At 52.4% G+C, this 16811-nt stretch overlaps 1 protein-coding gene and 1 long non-coding RNA gene across 6 annotated transcripts in view; one reads left to right on the top strand and one right to left on the bottom strand.

Moving 5' to 3' along the window:
* PAXIP1 (PAX interacting protein 1) overlaps positions 1 to 5493 on the top strand; it is a 51137-nt gene extending 45644 nt beyond the window's left edge. The window contains exons 17-21 of the mRNA XM_045053296.1: positions 2775 to 2875; positions 3903 to 4037; positions 4125 to 4200; positions 4278 to 4338; positions 5024 to 5493. Coding sequence (XP_044909231.1) covers positions 2775 to 2875; positions 3903 to 4037; positions 4125 to 4200; positions 4278 to 4338; positions 5024 to 5039 — 389 coding nt within the window. The 3' untranslated portion in view covers positions 5040 to 5493. The remainder of the gene's footprint in view (positions 1 to 2774; positions 2876 to 3902; positions 4038 to 4124; positions 4201 to 4277; positions 4339 to 5023) is intronic.
* LOC123384165 overlaps positions 1 to 16811 on the bottom strand; it is a 30081-nt gene that overhangs the window by 4632 nt on the left and 8638 nt on the right. For 4 of the 5 annotated variants that reach the window (XR_006594896.1, XR_006594897.1, XR_006594893.1 and 1 more), the window contains 4 exons: positions 13634 to 13841; positions 7809 to 8108; positions 6524 to 7190; positions 5902 to 6064 (listed from right to left, as the gene is read on the bottom strand). This is a non-coding gene — a long non-coding RNA (uncharacterized LOC123384165). The remainder of the gene's footprint in view (positions 1 to 5901; positions 6065 to 6523; positions 7191 to 7808; positions 8109 to 13633; positions 13842 to 16811) is intronic. The other variant, XR_006594895.1, reaches the window with a different exon arrangement.

Below are 16811 nucleotides of genomic sequence, written 5' to 3'. Positions count from 1 at the left end.
TTCAGGGTCATCTCGATTTTTCTTCTGTGTTCTAGAAGATTTATGGTTCTGTGTTTTACACTTAGGTCAGTGATGCATCTTGAGTTGAGAAGGGTGTACAGTCTGTGTCTGGATTCAGTTTCTTGCGTGTGGACGTCCAGTTGTCGAATGATGTTTGCTCAGATTGCCTTCGCACCTTTGTTACAAACCAAGGTGATTGTTTCTTGGCTCTGACTCTCGGCTTCTCTCCATTGATCTGTTTGGCCAGGGCCACATGGTCTTGTTGCTGGAGCGCTGAGGTCCGTCAGTGGCGGCCCCCGTCTTTGTTCCTGTCCTTCAGTGTCGAGCTGGCCGCTTCGTGTCTTTGCTTTCCGTGTGAACTTTAGGGTCAGTTTGTTGGTGTGTTTGGTTTTTAATACATATTTAAAGACCTTCTGTTTTGCCAGAAGCTTTCAGTTTCTCAAGAATATGGACCTTAGGTTATCTGGAGTCATTAATATCTGAATCGTTGCTTTCAGGTTCACGTCTTTTACTCATCTGTTAGCGTTTGATGGGTTTTTAAAGAACACGTTTGGCTTCTGAAATCAAATGTCTCTCACCTTTTTTTAAACAATCCCCAAGTTCGCAAACAGTTGCAGTTAGCAAACAGTACAGATCGCTGCTGTCTCCTGAACCGTGAACGAGTACGTTCCCAAAATGACGCGCCATCATCCCTGATGTCGTGTGTTACCTACAGAAGAGGATGCTCTGCCAGACGGCCACGGCACAGCCGCCAAAAGCAGGATCTGCTGCTACTGTCTCGTTTGCAGACCTCATTCGGCTCTGCCTGGTTGTCCCCGTGATGTCCTTCCTTGAAAGCCACAGGGTAGCTCAGAAGCACACGTGGTTGTCCTGTCTCCTCGTGGGTTTGCCCACCGCTTCCCCCGATGGAGTGCGGGAACTCCGGTGGGCGCCGTGCCCTCGTGCGGCTCCTGCCGGGGTGGCGTGGTTCTGACTTGCCGTGTCACTGGAGGGGGTCACGGGGACCCCTGGGTGCAGGCGATGCCTGCTGGCCGCCTCTGCTGTAGTAAGTCTGTGGGGAAGTACTGGGAAGTATGCCATTGCCACCGTGCCTTTGATGTACTTGTTTATCTCCTGGTGTGCAGCCCTTTTTCTCTTGCATTCCGTGGGTTGTTACCATGCTGTCCTTGATGCCTAGACTGTCCCGACTTGGACAGCGAGAGCCATTCTGGCTTCGGGGCCCCTCAGGCTGTCCTCTCTGTGTTTGAACACTTCTGGCTTTCGCGCAAGAAAGTTCTAGGCTTTTCTGCTCTTGCGTTTGTAAATCCGTTCTCCCATGGCGAGCAGCCTGGCTTCCAGAACACGACGCGTGTTTACTTACCTCGTTCCCGCGCGTGACCCACGTCCCAGCATCGCCAGCACCGCCTTGTGGGTGCGGGGCCCCCCTCTGCCTGCACCGGCTCCCTCGGCTGGGGTTCTGGCACCCCACGTGGGCCCGATAGCTTTCATCGTGTGCTAGGGGCGTGGTTTTGTAATTTTGTGTTTGTCTCTGATTTGTAGAGATTGAGACACTACTTTTACAGACTGTCTCTTTCTGGGGTGCTCATTTCCGCTGTGCGGCTGTGAAAAGCTTAGCTTTCAGGTTGACTCCTCCCACAGGTGACGCAGCTCTGTTCCTGCCTGAAATCTCCCCGTAATGGGGTCGCCAGAGCCGCTCTTCCTCCGGGGACCGTTCTCTCCATCCGAGCCCCTGACCGCCGCGTGGGGCTCTTCACCAGCTCCTGACAAGGCAGATCAGCCTCGCGTTTTGCCCTAGAACTTACATGTCAGACGTTTTCCGTGTGACTGAACTGCTTGTTTTCACTTCTCCCATTTTCGGACAGTCCTACCTTTTCCCACCGAAAACCGCAGAGCCGCCTCCTCGGATTGGCTGATCACTTGACCTCGTATCTCTAGCGGTTCGTCATTCGCCATTTCAGGGTCTCTTTACTGATTGGCTTGCTTTGCCCCGTGTCGGCAAACTGTGGCCCGTGAGCTAGGACTGGATTTTACATTTTTAAAGCATCCCTGTAAGGACGTGTGGCTGAAGGAGCACGTGTCCCCGGCCTGAGCCACCGTGTCGGGGAGCAGCGTGCCGTCTGGCTAGAGCGCTGTGATGCTACTGGGCTACTCTTAGAAAACGAGGAAAGGAAGAAATGCTTCTCTGATCGCGAGACATTTATGAGAAGCTTAAGACATTTTGTGATCTTTAACTTTTCTTGTAACTCTGAAAACCAATTAAAATTGCCCAAAGGCTTCTAAGTCGGGTGAAACCATTCTTTCTAAGGTGCTATACGCCGTCCGGTATTTAAACGGAATATGTTTTTGTCAGATCTATAAAGATTCGTTGGTCATCAGATCATAGAGTCCGAGACCTGTGGTATTTCACACACACGCTGGGTGTGATGCTCATTCCGAGCTGGTCGTTTGGGGCCTGGGGTTCTTGACCTCCCCATGAGCTCCCTGAAACAGTGCAAAGCGGCGGCCGGGAGGGGCCCTTCCTCTCAGTCCGCTGTCTCCCACGAGCTTATAACCTCAGAAGGTGAAGACGCACTGTCCTTCACCTGCTCTGGCTGTTTCCGGGGCAGAGTGAGTGACATTGTCAGACACACAGCTGACATTTCAGGATTCAGAGCTTTCCCAGGGAAGCGTGAGCCTCGAGCGGCGTGCACTTGACCGGCGGCACGACCTCCGGGGTGCACGGCCCGTGTCCCCTGAGTCTGCGCTTTGTTGAGCGGGCGGCTCTTGTCTTCCAGATGAGCAGAACTACCTCCTCCGAGACGCTGAGGCCGAAGTGCTGTTCTCTTTCAGTCTGGAAGAGTCCTTGAAGAGGGCACACGCTTCTCCACTCTTCAAGGTACACTTTAAAGGGAAAGGTCCCCACGGAGTTACAGGTGGCACGGTTGGAGGTGACACGCGCCTGGCAGGGGGGTGGGGGGGAGACTGGTGCTCCTCCCGGGACATGTTACCGGAGGTCTTGGCCGAGGAGACCCAGTGCGCCTCCGGAGCCCCGCGCCCTGCTGGCTGTTGGGAGCGCGCGGTGTACCTGGGCCTTCAGAGCGCGTGGCCAGGGATGACTTAATCGGTGCGAGGCATTTAAGTTGGTTTTTCTGCTTTTAACAAATCTTTGCTACTTAACGCTCTTCTCGTTAAACGCACACGCAGCTGGAGAAAGAAGATTCTTGGCAAAACGTGAATCGAATGTATGCCTGAGTAACTCAAGGCTGAAGATGTTTAAACATTTGTTAGAGAAGCTACTTGGACACACACAAAAAAACGTTCAGGCTGCTCTGTTTTTGCACCTAAGGAACCAGCTGAGGCACGACAATGCCGTTAGGGTGTATCTCCCTCGAAACGGCAGAGTTTTCCGAACGTTAGTTCTTTTCCTGCAAGCAGTTTAACACCGTGCTTTATGGAACACTTGAAAACAAAGGCGTTAGGAAACTGAATCTTAACCATCAGAATCATTTCCTAGTCGGAGCGCCAACCAGGCCCGGGTAACCAACAGAACACAGGCGCTGTGCCTGCCTCGCGCTTGACAGACGGAGGGGGATGATCTAATGCCCATTTAGAATTCTATGGAAATTGTGAAAAATGTTTACACCGTTCCTCCCGATCCCACAGAATTCTTCGTGTCTTTTAGGAACGTCAGTTCCAGTCACTTGTACTCCTCACAGCTCACACCTGACCTAAGGACAGGCTTGTTTTTTCCACACTTACCTCCCGGCTTCCTCCAGGCCCGTCTCAGGCCGGGGACTCGCGGCGGGGTGGTACTTCCGGAACTTCCCGAGACGACACATTTTGTCCAAACTCTCAGGGTAGGATTTATGAAGACTGACGTACCCTAACGATTCAAAGTGCACGTATTTTCGTTTCATTTTTAGGCAAAATATTTTTACATCACGCCTGGAATCTGCCCAAGCCTGTCAACCATGAAGGCGATCGTGGAATGTGCAGGGGGACGAGTATTGTCTAAACAGCCGTCTTTCCGGAAACTTGTGGAGCACAAGCAAAATAAGGTGGATAGAAGGGAAACAGCCGACTCCTCGCCGTCCCAGACGAGATTCACTGTTCGGTGACCGATAAACTCCCTTTCTTTTCCTTAGAGCTTGTCAGAGATCATCTTAATATCCTGCGAGAACGACCTGCACTTATGTCGGGACTATTTCGCACGGGGCATAGGTACGGTGTGTTGCCGTGTTTGTGGGCGCGAGCGCACAGCAGCGCGTCCGTCCTCACGGTCCGCCCCTCTCTTTCAGACGTCCATAACGCAGAGTTCGTGCTCACCGGGGTGCTCACGCAGACACTGGACTATGAATCATATCCTTTTTCTGAAGGCGGCTCGGTGCAGGGCCCCCGTCCCCACTAGGATCAGAACCGCACGCATCCGTGTGGCGCGGGCGGTAAGAGGCCGGCTGCATCGCTGCAGGTGCCCTGCCGTAAGCTAGAAGCATCTGTCTTCATACGATTCGTACTCTTACGTCCTTTTCCGGATTTTTAGACGTTTGTGAATGTCTAGTCTGTGCCACCTTGACTTTCAGAAAGAACTGCTTTAGAAGTCATCTGGGTGATGTGGGGGTGTCCTCTCAGGGGCCTCGTGTCCTGTCTAGAGACAGAACGGAGCCTGCGTGGAGAGCTGCCGGGGAGGGGGGGGGGGGGTCCTGTGCGGGGCCCCAGGGGCGGCTCCCCGGGCTCTGCCTTGTGGCCGAAAGAGGCATCCGCCGTGACGCGGCCTCGGCTTCGCCGCCTCCGCGGGGTGGCCGCGCTGGCTCTTCACGGGCGCCGGTCCCAGGCCCCGCCGCAGAGAGGCTGGGGTACGCGGGCCGTGGCAGTCCGTGCGGGGCACGTGGAAAGCTGCCCCGATCCGGGTTGCCTGGTTTCAGTGGGTACGAGGAATGCGGTCCAGGGTCTTAGACGGGCCCTGACGCTGGTTAACTAGACTTGGGGTCCCGTAGGGATGTAAGCTTGCCTCGTGTTCGAAGCGTGTTTTCCTCAACAAACCTACGTATAAATTTAACTGATGGCATCCGCACCGCGACTGGAGTCCTGGCCACGGGCCCGGCCGCGGCCGCCGTCGGGTGGACGGACCCGCTTCCTGCAGAGGCCCGCGTTTGCCAGCTGCTTTGGGAGGCAGGCGCTCTAGAGCAGGAAAACCAATAGGATACATATGCTGCATCTTTTTAAGATGTGTAATTTTATTCTGAGGAAACATAAATTATGTTTTGTATTATATGAATTTATGAGCCCACATTAGGTTTTATGATTCATTTGCCAGGTTTTTAAATGTTTTCACAACACTGTTAACAGAACTTCAACTACAAATAAAATGGTGTAAATAAAGACCTTGCTATCTCTAAATTATGATGTTAAAGATTTGAAATGTTTTGTACTTTGATTATTTTTATTTCTTATACTCTTTTCTTTTATATTGATATCTTGCCCACATTTTAAATAAATGTACTTTTGAACTTAGAATTTATTCTGTATTTTTTTTTTTTTGGCATCATTTATATGACGTGCATCAAACTGGATCACATCTTAAGTCATTCCAAGACAAAATATATTCTAAGTTTTTCCCAAAGAAATCATTTCTGGAAGGCAGCCACTCTCTGCCAATGTAATAAGCTCCCAAGCAGAGGGGTACCCAGAACGTTCAGCAACCCCTGCGATGCGGACGCGGACCAGTCGGAACCTCGGACACCACATATCCATCCTGCTCCCGCCCCACACGTGGCTCTCACACACTTCCTGTTGGATTGTGGGTACCATCAAATAACGAGAGACCACTGTCTTAGCAGGTAGGTCAGTCCTGACACGTTTCTTACGCTGTCCTGTTTGGTACAGGAGCGTATTTAAGCAATACCACCACAGAGGTGCTCTTACCGTGGGCATCTGGCGTGTTCAGCGTTTGCTTCCATAACGATTCCCGAAATGCCTTCCTAGAAACAGACGTCTTCCTTGAAACGGTTGTGACCCACTTGATGGGTTCTCCTCTAACCGCACAGCCTCTACAGTTTAACTCTTGAACTTGGTTTAGGCGGAACACCTGCATTAAAAACATGAACACAGAACGAATTGAATTCCATGTTGGGAATTCTTAGTGTTCCTGTAGGGCTCCGGTGACGATCACACGCTCAGGACAGTTTCTTCGGGTGTTCAGCTCTGCTGGGGTGGGACCACGTGGAGTTCTTTCTACAGGCGGAAGGGACGTCGCCACACACTTCGTAATTTTAAGGTACGGGTCAGTGTCTTCAAGTGATTCTCCCCTAACCCTTGACCTTCTGTGTGTTTCCCAGTGACCTGCCCGATTACCGTGTGGGCACATCCTCAGTCTTAGCGTGACTGACACGTATTTATTGTTGTCGGCTACTGGGAGTATTTATCTTGAGCTCTTTGAGTATGTGCTACGCACAGTGCATATTCTGGCATTTACTTGTATTTTTAACAAAATGTGCCTGCTTAGAAGCTAATAATTTTGCACCTAAGCAGACTTAGGAACACTCACCTGCAGAGGCGCCTGGGTGGCCCGGTTGGTCAAGTGTCTGACTTGACTTCGTCTCACGTTGGTTCAGGGACTCAAGCCCCGCCTTGGACTCTGTGCCGACAGTGTGGAGGCTGCTTGGGATTCTCTCTCTCCCCCTCTCAGAATAAACAAACAAACAAAAAAATCCCCGGTAGAATTGGAATTAGTGTCGCTACCAACGTAGATCCCGCAAGATCCTGAAAGGGAAGCAGAGTTTCCCAACCGAGAACACGATTTCGATTCAGAATGCCACCCCACTGCTTCCGTGCTCAAAAGCGAAGGCGCGGACGCAGAGCCCCGCATCTGTTCAGTCTGTGGCGGAGACGGGGCGTCTGCTTAACGAACACGCGAGGATGACTGATTTGATTAACCTTTCAATTAGTGTTTTCTTCCAAAAGCTGCCAAGAAATCATCCTTAAGCACTCCAGGAGCTGTCTGCAGCCAGCTGGCTCACGCAGCTGTCGAGCACGGATTTGGCGGCTCCGGGGAAGCTCCAGAGAAACACGTAAGAATAGAGACTTCAGGTAAACGCTTCTCACGGAAGTTGATGAGAGTTCTTTTCTCTTAAGAAAACGAAGTCTTCATCCCGTGTTGTCTGGCTCAGGGTTGTTCAGCAGAAGTAGGCACTACATGTGCGATTTAAAAATTCCTAGTAGCCACACGAAAATTTAAACAACTTTTAAGTGTTCGCAATTTTATTTACCGCCACGCCAGCGTATCTAAAATATCGTCCCAGTGACAGATCATCAATATTAGATTACCGCGACGGTGGTGGTTTTCTCGGTGCCGTCTTTAAATAATCTATTGTGGGGGCGCCTGGGTGGCACAGTCGGTTAAGCGTCCGACTTCAGCCAGGTCACGATCTCGCGGTCCGTGAGTTCGAGCCCCACGTCAGGCTCTGGGCTGATGGCTCAGAGCCTGGAGCCTGTTTCCGATTCTGTGTCTCCCTCTCTCTGCCCCTCCCCCGTTCATGCTCTGTCTCTCTCTGTCCCAAAAATAAATAAACGTTGAAAAAAAATTTTTAAAAAAATAAAATAAATAAATAAATAAATAATCTATTGTGTATTTTACGCTTAGAGCGCATCTCGATTCTGACAATAAATTTTCATTAGAAATGGTTTCTCTGTATTTAGATTTCATGCCACTTACAGCTTAAAAAGGTGTACGTGCCCAAGCTATTCTAAGCAGGACTGTTTCCCAGCAGCAAAGTTTGTGGCCGTTTTTAAGTTAAAGCTAATCCTAAATAAGATGAAAACCAGCTCCTTACCTGCATGAGGCTCACTTCCGTGCTCGGGGACCCGGTGTGGCCGTGTTGTGTCTGCAGGGCCGGCGGCCACCCGCGCGGGCTCCCTTTGGCACCGCGAGTGCCGGTGAGGAGGTGGACGGTCCATCTGAGAAGCTCCAAGACCGTAGTCCCCGGAATTCTGCTCCCTGCCACAGACGGGTGGCAAAAGGGGTGTCCATTTGCAGCGGGAGGCGCAGCATGTCGAGAGGAGAGTGGGAGAAATCCTGCGTGTCCCCGCGGTCACCGGGAAAGGTTGGACGTGTTGTAATCCACCTCTGGGGACTGCAGAAGGAACGGTTGAGTGGGACCGGCCGCACGACGCCACGTTCTTCAAACCCTGTGGCTTGCGAGCGAGCAAGGCCCCGGAGACGGCCCGCAGGCAGGAGGCAAAGCCCCTCAACCCAGGCACCCGCGCTCTCGGGGAGCCCTCCCGAGTCCCCGATGTCTGCTCGATTAAAAAGCAAGTGTGCAGTTAAGGAAGGTCTGCATCCGCGGGAACCTAGCCGCCTCTGCACACCCACCGGTGACTGCACTCCCACGTCTGTTCCATCAGCCGCCGTGCACCCGGCAGGCCCCATCGCCCCGCCCCCGTTCTCGTCACACCCGATGGCCGCCTCCGAGCTGCCGCGGCTGGCACGTCCTCCGGCTGTCCCCCGCCTCACCGCCTGTCCACACGTCCCCTCGCTCCGTCAGCTCACCTGCACAGATGGTCGCGTCTGTCCGTCCCCATTCCCGCCAGGCTCATCTTGCCTCCTGTCTCTTCCCCTCCCTGCCGCCCTCCGTACTGTCCCACGGTCCTAAGAAGAAGGTACCCAGGCTGTGCGGCCTGAAGTCCCGATGCCTTGGGACGTCCCCACCCAGCCCCTCGGTCCCGTCAGCCACACGCACCGCTTCCTGCCCCAGAAAGCCTTTCCTGCTTCCCTCTGATCCTGTGTAAAAAACGCCTTTGAGGCCTGCGCTTACTTGTCTGCACAAGCAACAGAGCGAAAACAGGTAAATCGGACATCAAAATTCAAGCCTGTTCCATGTCAACAGACACCACCAGCAGTGAAAAGACAAGCTACTGAATGAGAGAAAACATTTGCCAATCCTGTATCACATAAGGAGCTCAGGTCTAGAGTACATAAAGACTCCAACTCCACCACAAGAAAAAAGCCTGATTTTAAAATGGGCAAAGGACTCTACAGCTGTGTCTCCAAAGAAAGTGGCCAGTAAGGTGCTCAGTATCCTCATTGTCAGGGGAACGGAGATCACAGCCACAGTGAACCACCACCTCCCACCCATCAGGACGGCTGCTGTCAAAAAAAAGAAAAACCAGGAGGTAGAGAAACGACCCCTCGTGCACCGCTGGTGGGAATGTCAACCGGTGCAGCCGCTCCGGAAAGCGGTGTGGAGGGTCCTCGATGTGTAAAAGTAAAGCGCCCTAAGACCCAGCGATTCCACTCCTGGGTCTTTACCCAAAAGGTCTGAAAGCAGGCTCTTCGTGAGACGTTTACACACCCCCGTTCGTAAGCAGTAGTCACAGCACCCAAGCGTGGGGAACAACCCGAGTGTCTATCTGCTGATGAACGGAGAAGCCAAAGGTAGCCCGTGGGCCCGACGCAACACTCAGTCTTGAGATCCTGACACCTGCTACAACATGGGTCAACCCTGGGGACGTTGTGCTCAAATAAGGGAGTCACAAGGGACAAATACTGCGTGAGTCCACTTCTGGGGGGGGGTCCCTAGAGCCGTCAAATCCATAGAGACCGTGGGCGGTGGGCACCGGGGGCTGGGTAAGGGATGGGGAGTTCGTGTTCCATGGGGACAGAATCTCAGTTGGGGACAGTGAAGTTCTGGGGAGGACGGGGGTGACGGTTACAGAACGAGGCAGATACGCTCGTTGCCACTTAATTGGACACTTAGAAATGACGGACGTCGTCAATTCTGTGTGTTTCGCCGGCTTTTAAGAAAGAAGGACATGAAGACCAGTTAAACCAGCGAGTAGCAGAGTGGAGGTTGGGGAGAACTTCTTGCGAGTTCACCGCCTGCTCTTCCACAGATTTGAACTGAACCCTCTCAAACCCAGTGGCCAGAACCCCGAATCCACGTGTAGAGTTACACGCAAATGCATCCGTGTGCGTGCGTGCACGTGTCTGCGTATCTTTCTCTGGCGCCCGTCACATCTGAAAAGGCATCCGACCCAGGAAGGATTAAAGACTCACCGTGTTAGAAACAAGACAAAACCAGCAGACGGGGAGGTACTTCCAGAACGACAGAACAAGGGTCCGTGAACATCTCCTTCGCCGCCGTACGGAGAACAGACACAAATGGGCATGGCCACTATGTCAGGCTATGGGAGGCTGAGCCCTTCTGCCCCCTGAGCCACGCAGGGTTTGGGGTTCAGGTTTCAAAGCTCCCGAGCTGCTAAGTTACGCCGTCCGTGGCATTTTGGCCAGGGTGGCCCTGGAGGTCTTTCTTCGGTGCTGGGGAACCGCGGGCTGGGCAGGCGGAGCAGGGACCGCGCCCAGAAGCCCGGCTTCCCCTTCTGTTCACCAGATCGGGAACGGGAGCCCTGCCTGGCACGGGGCAGGGGCAGGGTGCCCGGGGTTTACGACTGGCAAACCATCCGCACAGTTAGGTCCACTGACCCCAGGAAGGGAGGACGTGGGGTCTGGAGGCCAGGGAGTAGAGATGGTATTTTCTCGGCTGAGAAGCAAGAGCGATCCCCTCCCGTGGGAACGTTAGCTTTAAGCGAGCGCCGGATGACGCGGCTCCAGCGGGGAGGCGAGGTGATGTCCGCTCAGGAACACGCACAGCCAAAGCCACGTGAGATCGGTCCCGACCCGCCGCCTGCCGGGGAGTCATGCCCAGCGCACATCCACCCCTCACGGCGCGGGCGGGGGCGACGTGGCTTCCCCGGCTGCACACAGGGACGGCTCCCGCCGCAGCGCTTGTCCTCCTGGGGCTGGCATCCCGCCGCAGCCCGTCCGTGCTGGGCTGGGCTCAGGGACTCTCTTCTGCTGTCAGCCCGAGAGACGGGACTCTACCCGCTGGTCCCGGACAAGGACAGAGAAGGTCATGCCCTTCCCTGAGGACTGCAGCACCTACGGGAGCAGAGGGACTCAGTGCACCGGACGGGGCCGCCCTTCCCGGAGCCTAGGAGGTTACTTTTACCACCGGCAACCCGACGTAACGGAAACCGCGTCCTGTTAACGCTGCACCTGCGCGGCTGATGTGACGGGCAGAGGGCTGCCGACCCTGACGCCGAGCAGAAGTACCGATGGCCACCGGGGCAGAGTCGACTCCTCGGCCCGGAATGCCGCGCGCGTCTGGTTTTACGTGGCGAGGGGAAGCAGGGGAAGGCGCGGCCTTCACCCCCTGCTTCTCACCTCAGGGACCTGGTGCCCTCCCCCCCCCCCCCCCACGGCAGTGTGCACCGTGCGCCGGGCTTGGCTGCAGCCCCGGGGCGTGAGCCCCGAGCACCCCAAGGGGTCCCATCCCAGAGGCAAGAAGGCGCGGGCAGAGCTGAGCGGAAAGAGCCAGTGCTGGCCAAGCAGCAGGGAGAATTCGGAGAAAATGCGGGCAGCTGCCCTGATGTGTGAGATGCTGGCAGAGACGGGATTTTCAGAGGTCCTGGGTGTGGGTTCCCTTGGACATTTTATAACCTCTTTAACGGAGACTCACGGATCCACTTTGAGAACGGCAGTGAAAAATGGCACCTTGGCTTTGGGCGGCCACCGTGCTGTCAGGAGACAGCGGGTGTACCCCCTGGGTTACATCTGGAGCGTGACCCTCTAGGAATTTGGACCTAAACTCCCCGTGATCAGCCGCACTGCCCACCAACCCACGATGAACACGACCGTCTGCCTTGTGCTGCCGTGTACCCTGCCTGGCCTCTGTCCCCAGAGGGGTAACATGGCAGGTTTCTGAGCGACCGACCAGCTTCCTAACAGGTGCGCCCAGAGATACGGGGTGCAGTTTACGGTGATACGGATGTTCCACTGTTAAGATTTTAGTTTAGAACTCTCTGTACACTTTCTCCTACACACTTTCCTGAGCAACATTTTGTATTTTTCAGAGGGGATTTCATCGCCGCCCCCGACACCAGGAGCCGCAGTTGTGAGCAGAGCGCGTAGCACTTGCTCCGAACTTTTCTTCACGATCCCAGTTGTCCTGATTCTTTTTCAGCCATGATTTCTCACTCGTAAGCTTTGTTTTGCAAGTGTATGCAAATGACTTGGTTTTCGTTTCAATTTATGCCTATTTTCAGATTTTCCCCGATACAGAAATGATGTATGTTCATCACCATCGTCATCCTCTGGGATCGTTAGATAACAGAACGATGAGGACTCCAGTTTTGGATTACGTGTGATACTTTGATAAAGGAAATTTCCGACTTTTAACGTTCGTGGGCCCTGTTCCTAGGCTCCCAGGGAAGCTATACTTGAACATTTACCAAGGTCAAAAGGATTCAGCAAAACCTCCAAGCGTGCGCTCTATTTCTTTGCCGTGCACACACAGTACATCTGCTTTGTCAAATAATAATAATAATAATAATAATAACCAAAAAGGAACGTTCCAGACATAAAGAAAAAAACCTCCATGCTTTCCCTAAGATTAAAGTCATACAGTCTCATGCACACTAAAAACATAAGATAAAGCCTGTCGCTTTCCGGAATGCCCTTCCTCTGGATTCTCTCTGTAACTCCGTGTAAATTCTGTGTAAATAAACATATAATCCTGCAGCCCATGTTCCTTCCCCGGAGCAACCTTTGTGAAGACTGCGTATCCTGGGTGGTGGCCCCAACTTGGGCTCGAATAAGATGCTTTTTCTTTCTCTTTATTTTTTGGGGGGAGGGGCAGGGAGAGGGAGAGAGAGAATCCCAAGCAGGCTCCACACTGTCAGGGCAGAGCCCGACGTGGGGCTCGAACCCATGAACTGTGAGATCGTGACCTGAGCTGAAGTCAAGAATTGGATGCTCAACCTGCTGAGCCACCCAGGAGCCCCTCTCTTTAATATTTTAAGGCAGGTTTGTTCTGTCTCAACCTTTCTTGGGGGAGTCGGCAGTGTGTCAGAGCAACGCCCCTGAACACAGCCGGGGGTCGTCTGGAACTCGGCGCTCCGTCCCAGCGCGAGCCCTGTGTGCCCTCTGACTTCTCACGGGTGTACCGGTGACTCCTGCTACCCAAACCCCTCAATTTGAATCGACAGCCCTCGTACTCAAGCTGTTGAGGGTTGCCTGTGACGTTCTCCGGGCGGGAATAACCTACAGGGGTTGGTTGTTTTCGTTGAGCATTATCATCATCGATGCTATTAACGGAAGGCTGGGGTAAACTTTCTGGCTACAAACACGAGACACTGAATCACTCAGCTTGGAAGAGAAGGGACACTTGCTCCTTCGGGCCAAATGGTGCCTTCAGGTGACCGAGAGCCTCGCGGAAGCGTCTGTGGCTATTCGTGACACGTGGCGGTCCCGGAGGAACTTCCCACCTCATGAGGTAACTAATGCTTGGCTCGTCTGGGGACGCACACATAGGATTGATCATCCGGTGCTCAATGGTCTCAGACCTCACGGGGAGAAACCGCGACGCGTAAGAGAGTGTATCCCAGCTCCCGGGAAGGGATCTGAGCAGCACGGACTGGCCCACCACACTTAACATCTTTAGATCTCCTTCGAGCCTTACTCGAAAAATAAAACCACGACAAGAGGAATGGGGAACCGTGCTTCGAGAGCTGAAAGCTCCCGGAAAACCACCCACCACCCACGGGAGCTCCGGCAGGCTCTGCGCACAACACACAGGGAACCTCTATTCGCAATGCTTACTTAACTGGGAAAATCGAAGTCTCGGATGGCCCAAATGGGGTTCTTTCCACACGTCTGAATTCGTCTTCTCGTACACACAGAGACAGCAACCGGAAACTAGGAAGCCGTTTGGTTCAATCCGTGCTCACGGAGGTCCTCTGGGCTACATCTGGCTTGTGTTTGCTGTTGCAGCTTTTGGCATCTTTGGGCAAAATTGGCTGTATTCTGACTGGAAAATGGGAAAAAAAAAACTAATTGATGGACCCATAAATTATAATGCCATCTTGCAGTTAGATTTGTTTTGATAAAAGGGGGATAGTCGGAAATCGGGTCTTTAATGTCTCCTCCACAAATATTAGTGAAACAAAGGCTATGTATTGTTTGCCTATATGTCCATGTGTAATAACGGAGATCTTTTCTCCACTTCCAGATGGTGTTGCTAAAATTAATTTGTAAGAGAGCTCTATTTAATTGGTTTAGGGGCCATCGCTTCTAAAACTCAGAAAGATAAAAACTAACCCAAATGTTTTCCAAGTTTACGTGACCTGGGATGAAATTCCCTACATTCAGGCTTTTGGGGTTACTCCGTAATAAAGACGCCCCATGTCAACCGATGGTCCAGAGAGACAAGGATGGGCACAAATCCAAGACCCCCAATGCCCTTCTCAAAAGTCAGAAAGATGAGGAGGAGGAGGAGGGAAACAGGCACTGGAAATCCTAAATCCACTTCCCCAAACAGAAGCACCAGAACTGACGCCCCGTCCACTGCCTCCAGTCCTGCCTCCTCCAGACGGCTGAGAACAACCCGAGAGAAAGCCCGTCTTGCAGGAGGGAGAGACAGGAGATGGAAATGGAGAGATGTTAGTCCCAACCTTGAATCTGCCTCTGGCCCGGCCGGCAGCACCCCACCCACCTCTACGGTCCCCCTTCCTGTTCCCGCACAACCACCACTGGGGCACTCGCACAGCCGGCCCCCACACCACCCTCAGCGCCTCTGGCACCACCGGCCCCTCCTACCCTCACCTCCGAGGACCGGAAGCTGTCAGGCCGCCTCCTGATGACGTTCAAACGGGAGCATGTCCCAAATCAGCATGAAGGGGCCCAAGGGCTCCCCTGGACTCAAACCGCTCATTTCAGCTTTCCCCCCAGGAGCCCCGGCTAAAGTTGACGGCAGGGAGCAAATTGACTAATGTCGTGATGGACACATGTGCAACACATTCGGTACTAAGGCTAGTTCCAAGCCATTGATTTAATGAAAATAGACATGTTTTTGGAACCATCAACGTCAAGTATAATACACACAATCAGCTTTTACTCCACCTGAAGGTATCAGATTCACGTTGAAACTCTTGTAATCTGTCAGCAAAAATGACTTCAAATGATGGCTGATTCGGTCTCAAGGTTTCATGGGTAATTGTTAAGTCAGTTTTTTTTTTTTAATTTTTTTAATGTTTAGTTATGAGAGAGAGAGAAACAGAGCATGAGCAGGGTAGGGACAGAGAGAGACACACACACAGAATCCCTAGTAGGCTCCAGACTCTGAGCTGTCAGCACAGAGCCTGATGCGGGGCTCGAACTCATGGACGGCGAGATCATGACCTGAGCCGAAGTCGGACACCTAACCAACTGAGCCACCCAGGTGCCCCAGAGCTAGTCAGTTTTAAAGAAAATGTTCGTGAACTTTTAAAAAGCTTCCAAGATCTTTAAACCATAAACCACCGGAGTCTTGCTAGACTGAATGACACATTGGGTTGAATTCACTGGATATCTAACTTTTTTCCAAATAAGATAAAATACTGAAACCTTAATTACTAAACATTAGGTTTGTCTGCTTTTGCCTTCTTATTACAGAGAATCTAAAGATACTTGGGTTTCCTGGTAAACATGTTTTGTGCTTTATTGAAAGTTGCACTGTGGAAAAACACACGTGTCTAGAAGTCATAAAATATATTCATAAATTTCCCACTCTAAAGAATTCTGGTGTAATAGTTCACAATTGGTAACTAAGTTTTCACTGGACACTGTGGTAGCCAAGAGTTAAAATTGTGCTAAATGTAAAAAAAAAAAAAATGCTAAATGTAAAAAGAAAAGAAAAATTCTGCTAAATGTAATTATACTGCTGGAAATGATAAAGAAGCCAACTCTATGCGTGGCCAAAGTAGGACATATGTAAGAAAGGCATAAAGAATGAGAATAAGTTTTTGTTGAGAGAAAAGAAAGTAATTTTATCCTGAAACGAGACTGGTGATTTAGAGAGGGAGAATTTACAACAAAGTCTAAATGAAAAAAGAAACAAGCAGAAAATTTGTGAAGGGGAATCTTTGGAAAGAATTTTATGTGTGGTCAGGATGGCTAAGATCAGAATAGATGAATTTTAAAGGTACACTTGTATAGGATGTGAGGGGGAAGGTGGCCCCCCACCCCAGCCTAGATTCACAGACACCTGCGGGAACCAGGGCAGCACCAACACTCTCCACCTGGCTGGCTAACAGGGTGCCCTGCCCCCACACACTTCTTCGGACCCGCCCCTCCATCCCTGCCTCAGTGGGAGTTTTCCTGCGTTGCTGCAGATCTCTTCCTAAGTACCAGCCACTTTGCTGGCACCGCGAGTGCTCCACATCCTCCTGTGGACCTGCCCCCTCCAATACCCCTTGGGCCAGAACCTGTCCAAAGTGGTACCACAAGCCTGGCAGTGTGCGAGCAGCCCCAACAGGGGCCGGCACTACTCCAGAGTGACTGTGGGAGTGGGAAAGATAACCACACACACACACCAATCAGACTACGGCCTCAGCAGTGGACTGGGGGCAGAGAGCTGTCCTGACTATAGCCAACCCCCACCCCCCACCACCAAGGAAACCTTCTCAGGGGACAACACAGGGAAAGCACCCTGCAGTTTGATGCTACTGCATGATACAAATGCCTGGTATGACTCAGCTCAAGCCTAAAGTGGCCCCAGACTCGCCCACTAACAGCACAGGGACTAAACTCTTCCCACAACAGGCAAAGAGAGCCACTACAGATGGCTGGACTAAGGGAAAAAGAGTCTCAGCCACGAGAGCAGAGCCCATGCAACATAACAGGAGACACCCCTGAAGCACCGGGTTCTGGTGAACGGGGCACACGGCACTGCGGGGCGCTACAGGGCTTCTTCAGAAGGCCATTACTGTCAAGAGCAAGAGACACAGCTGACTGTCCTAAC

Source organism: Felis catus, chromosome A2 (genome assembly GCF_018350175.1).
Source record: "Felis catus isolate Fca126 chromosome A2, F.catus_Fca126_mat1.0, whole genome shotgun sequence".
Taxonomy (NCBI): domain Eukaryota; kingdom Metazoa; phylum Chordata; class Mammalia; order Carnivora; family Felidae; genus Felis; species Felis catus.
Note: the sequence above shows the minus strand (reverse complement) of the source record. Positions and strands in the feature narration are given on the sequence as shown.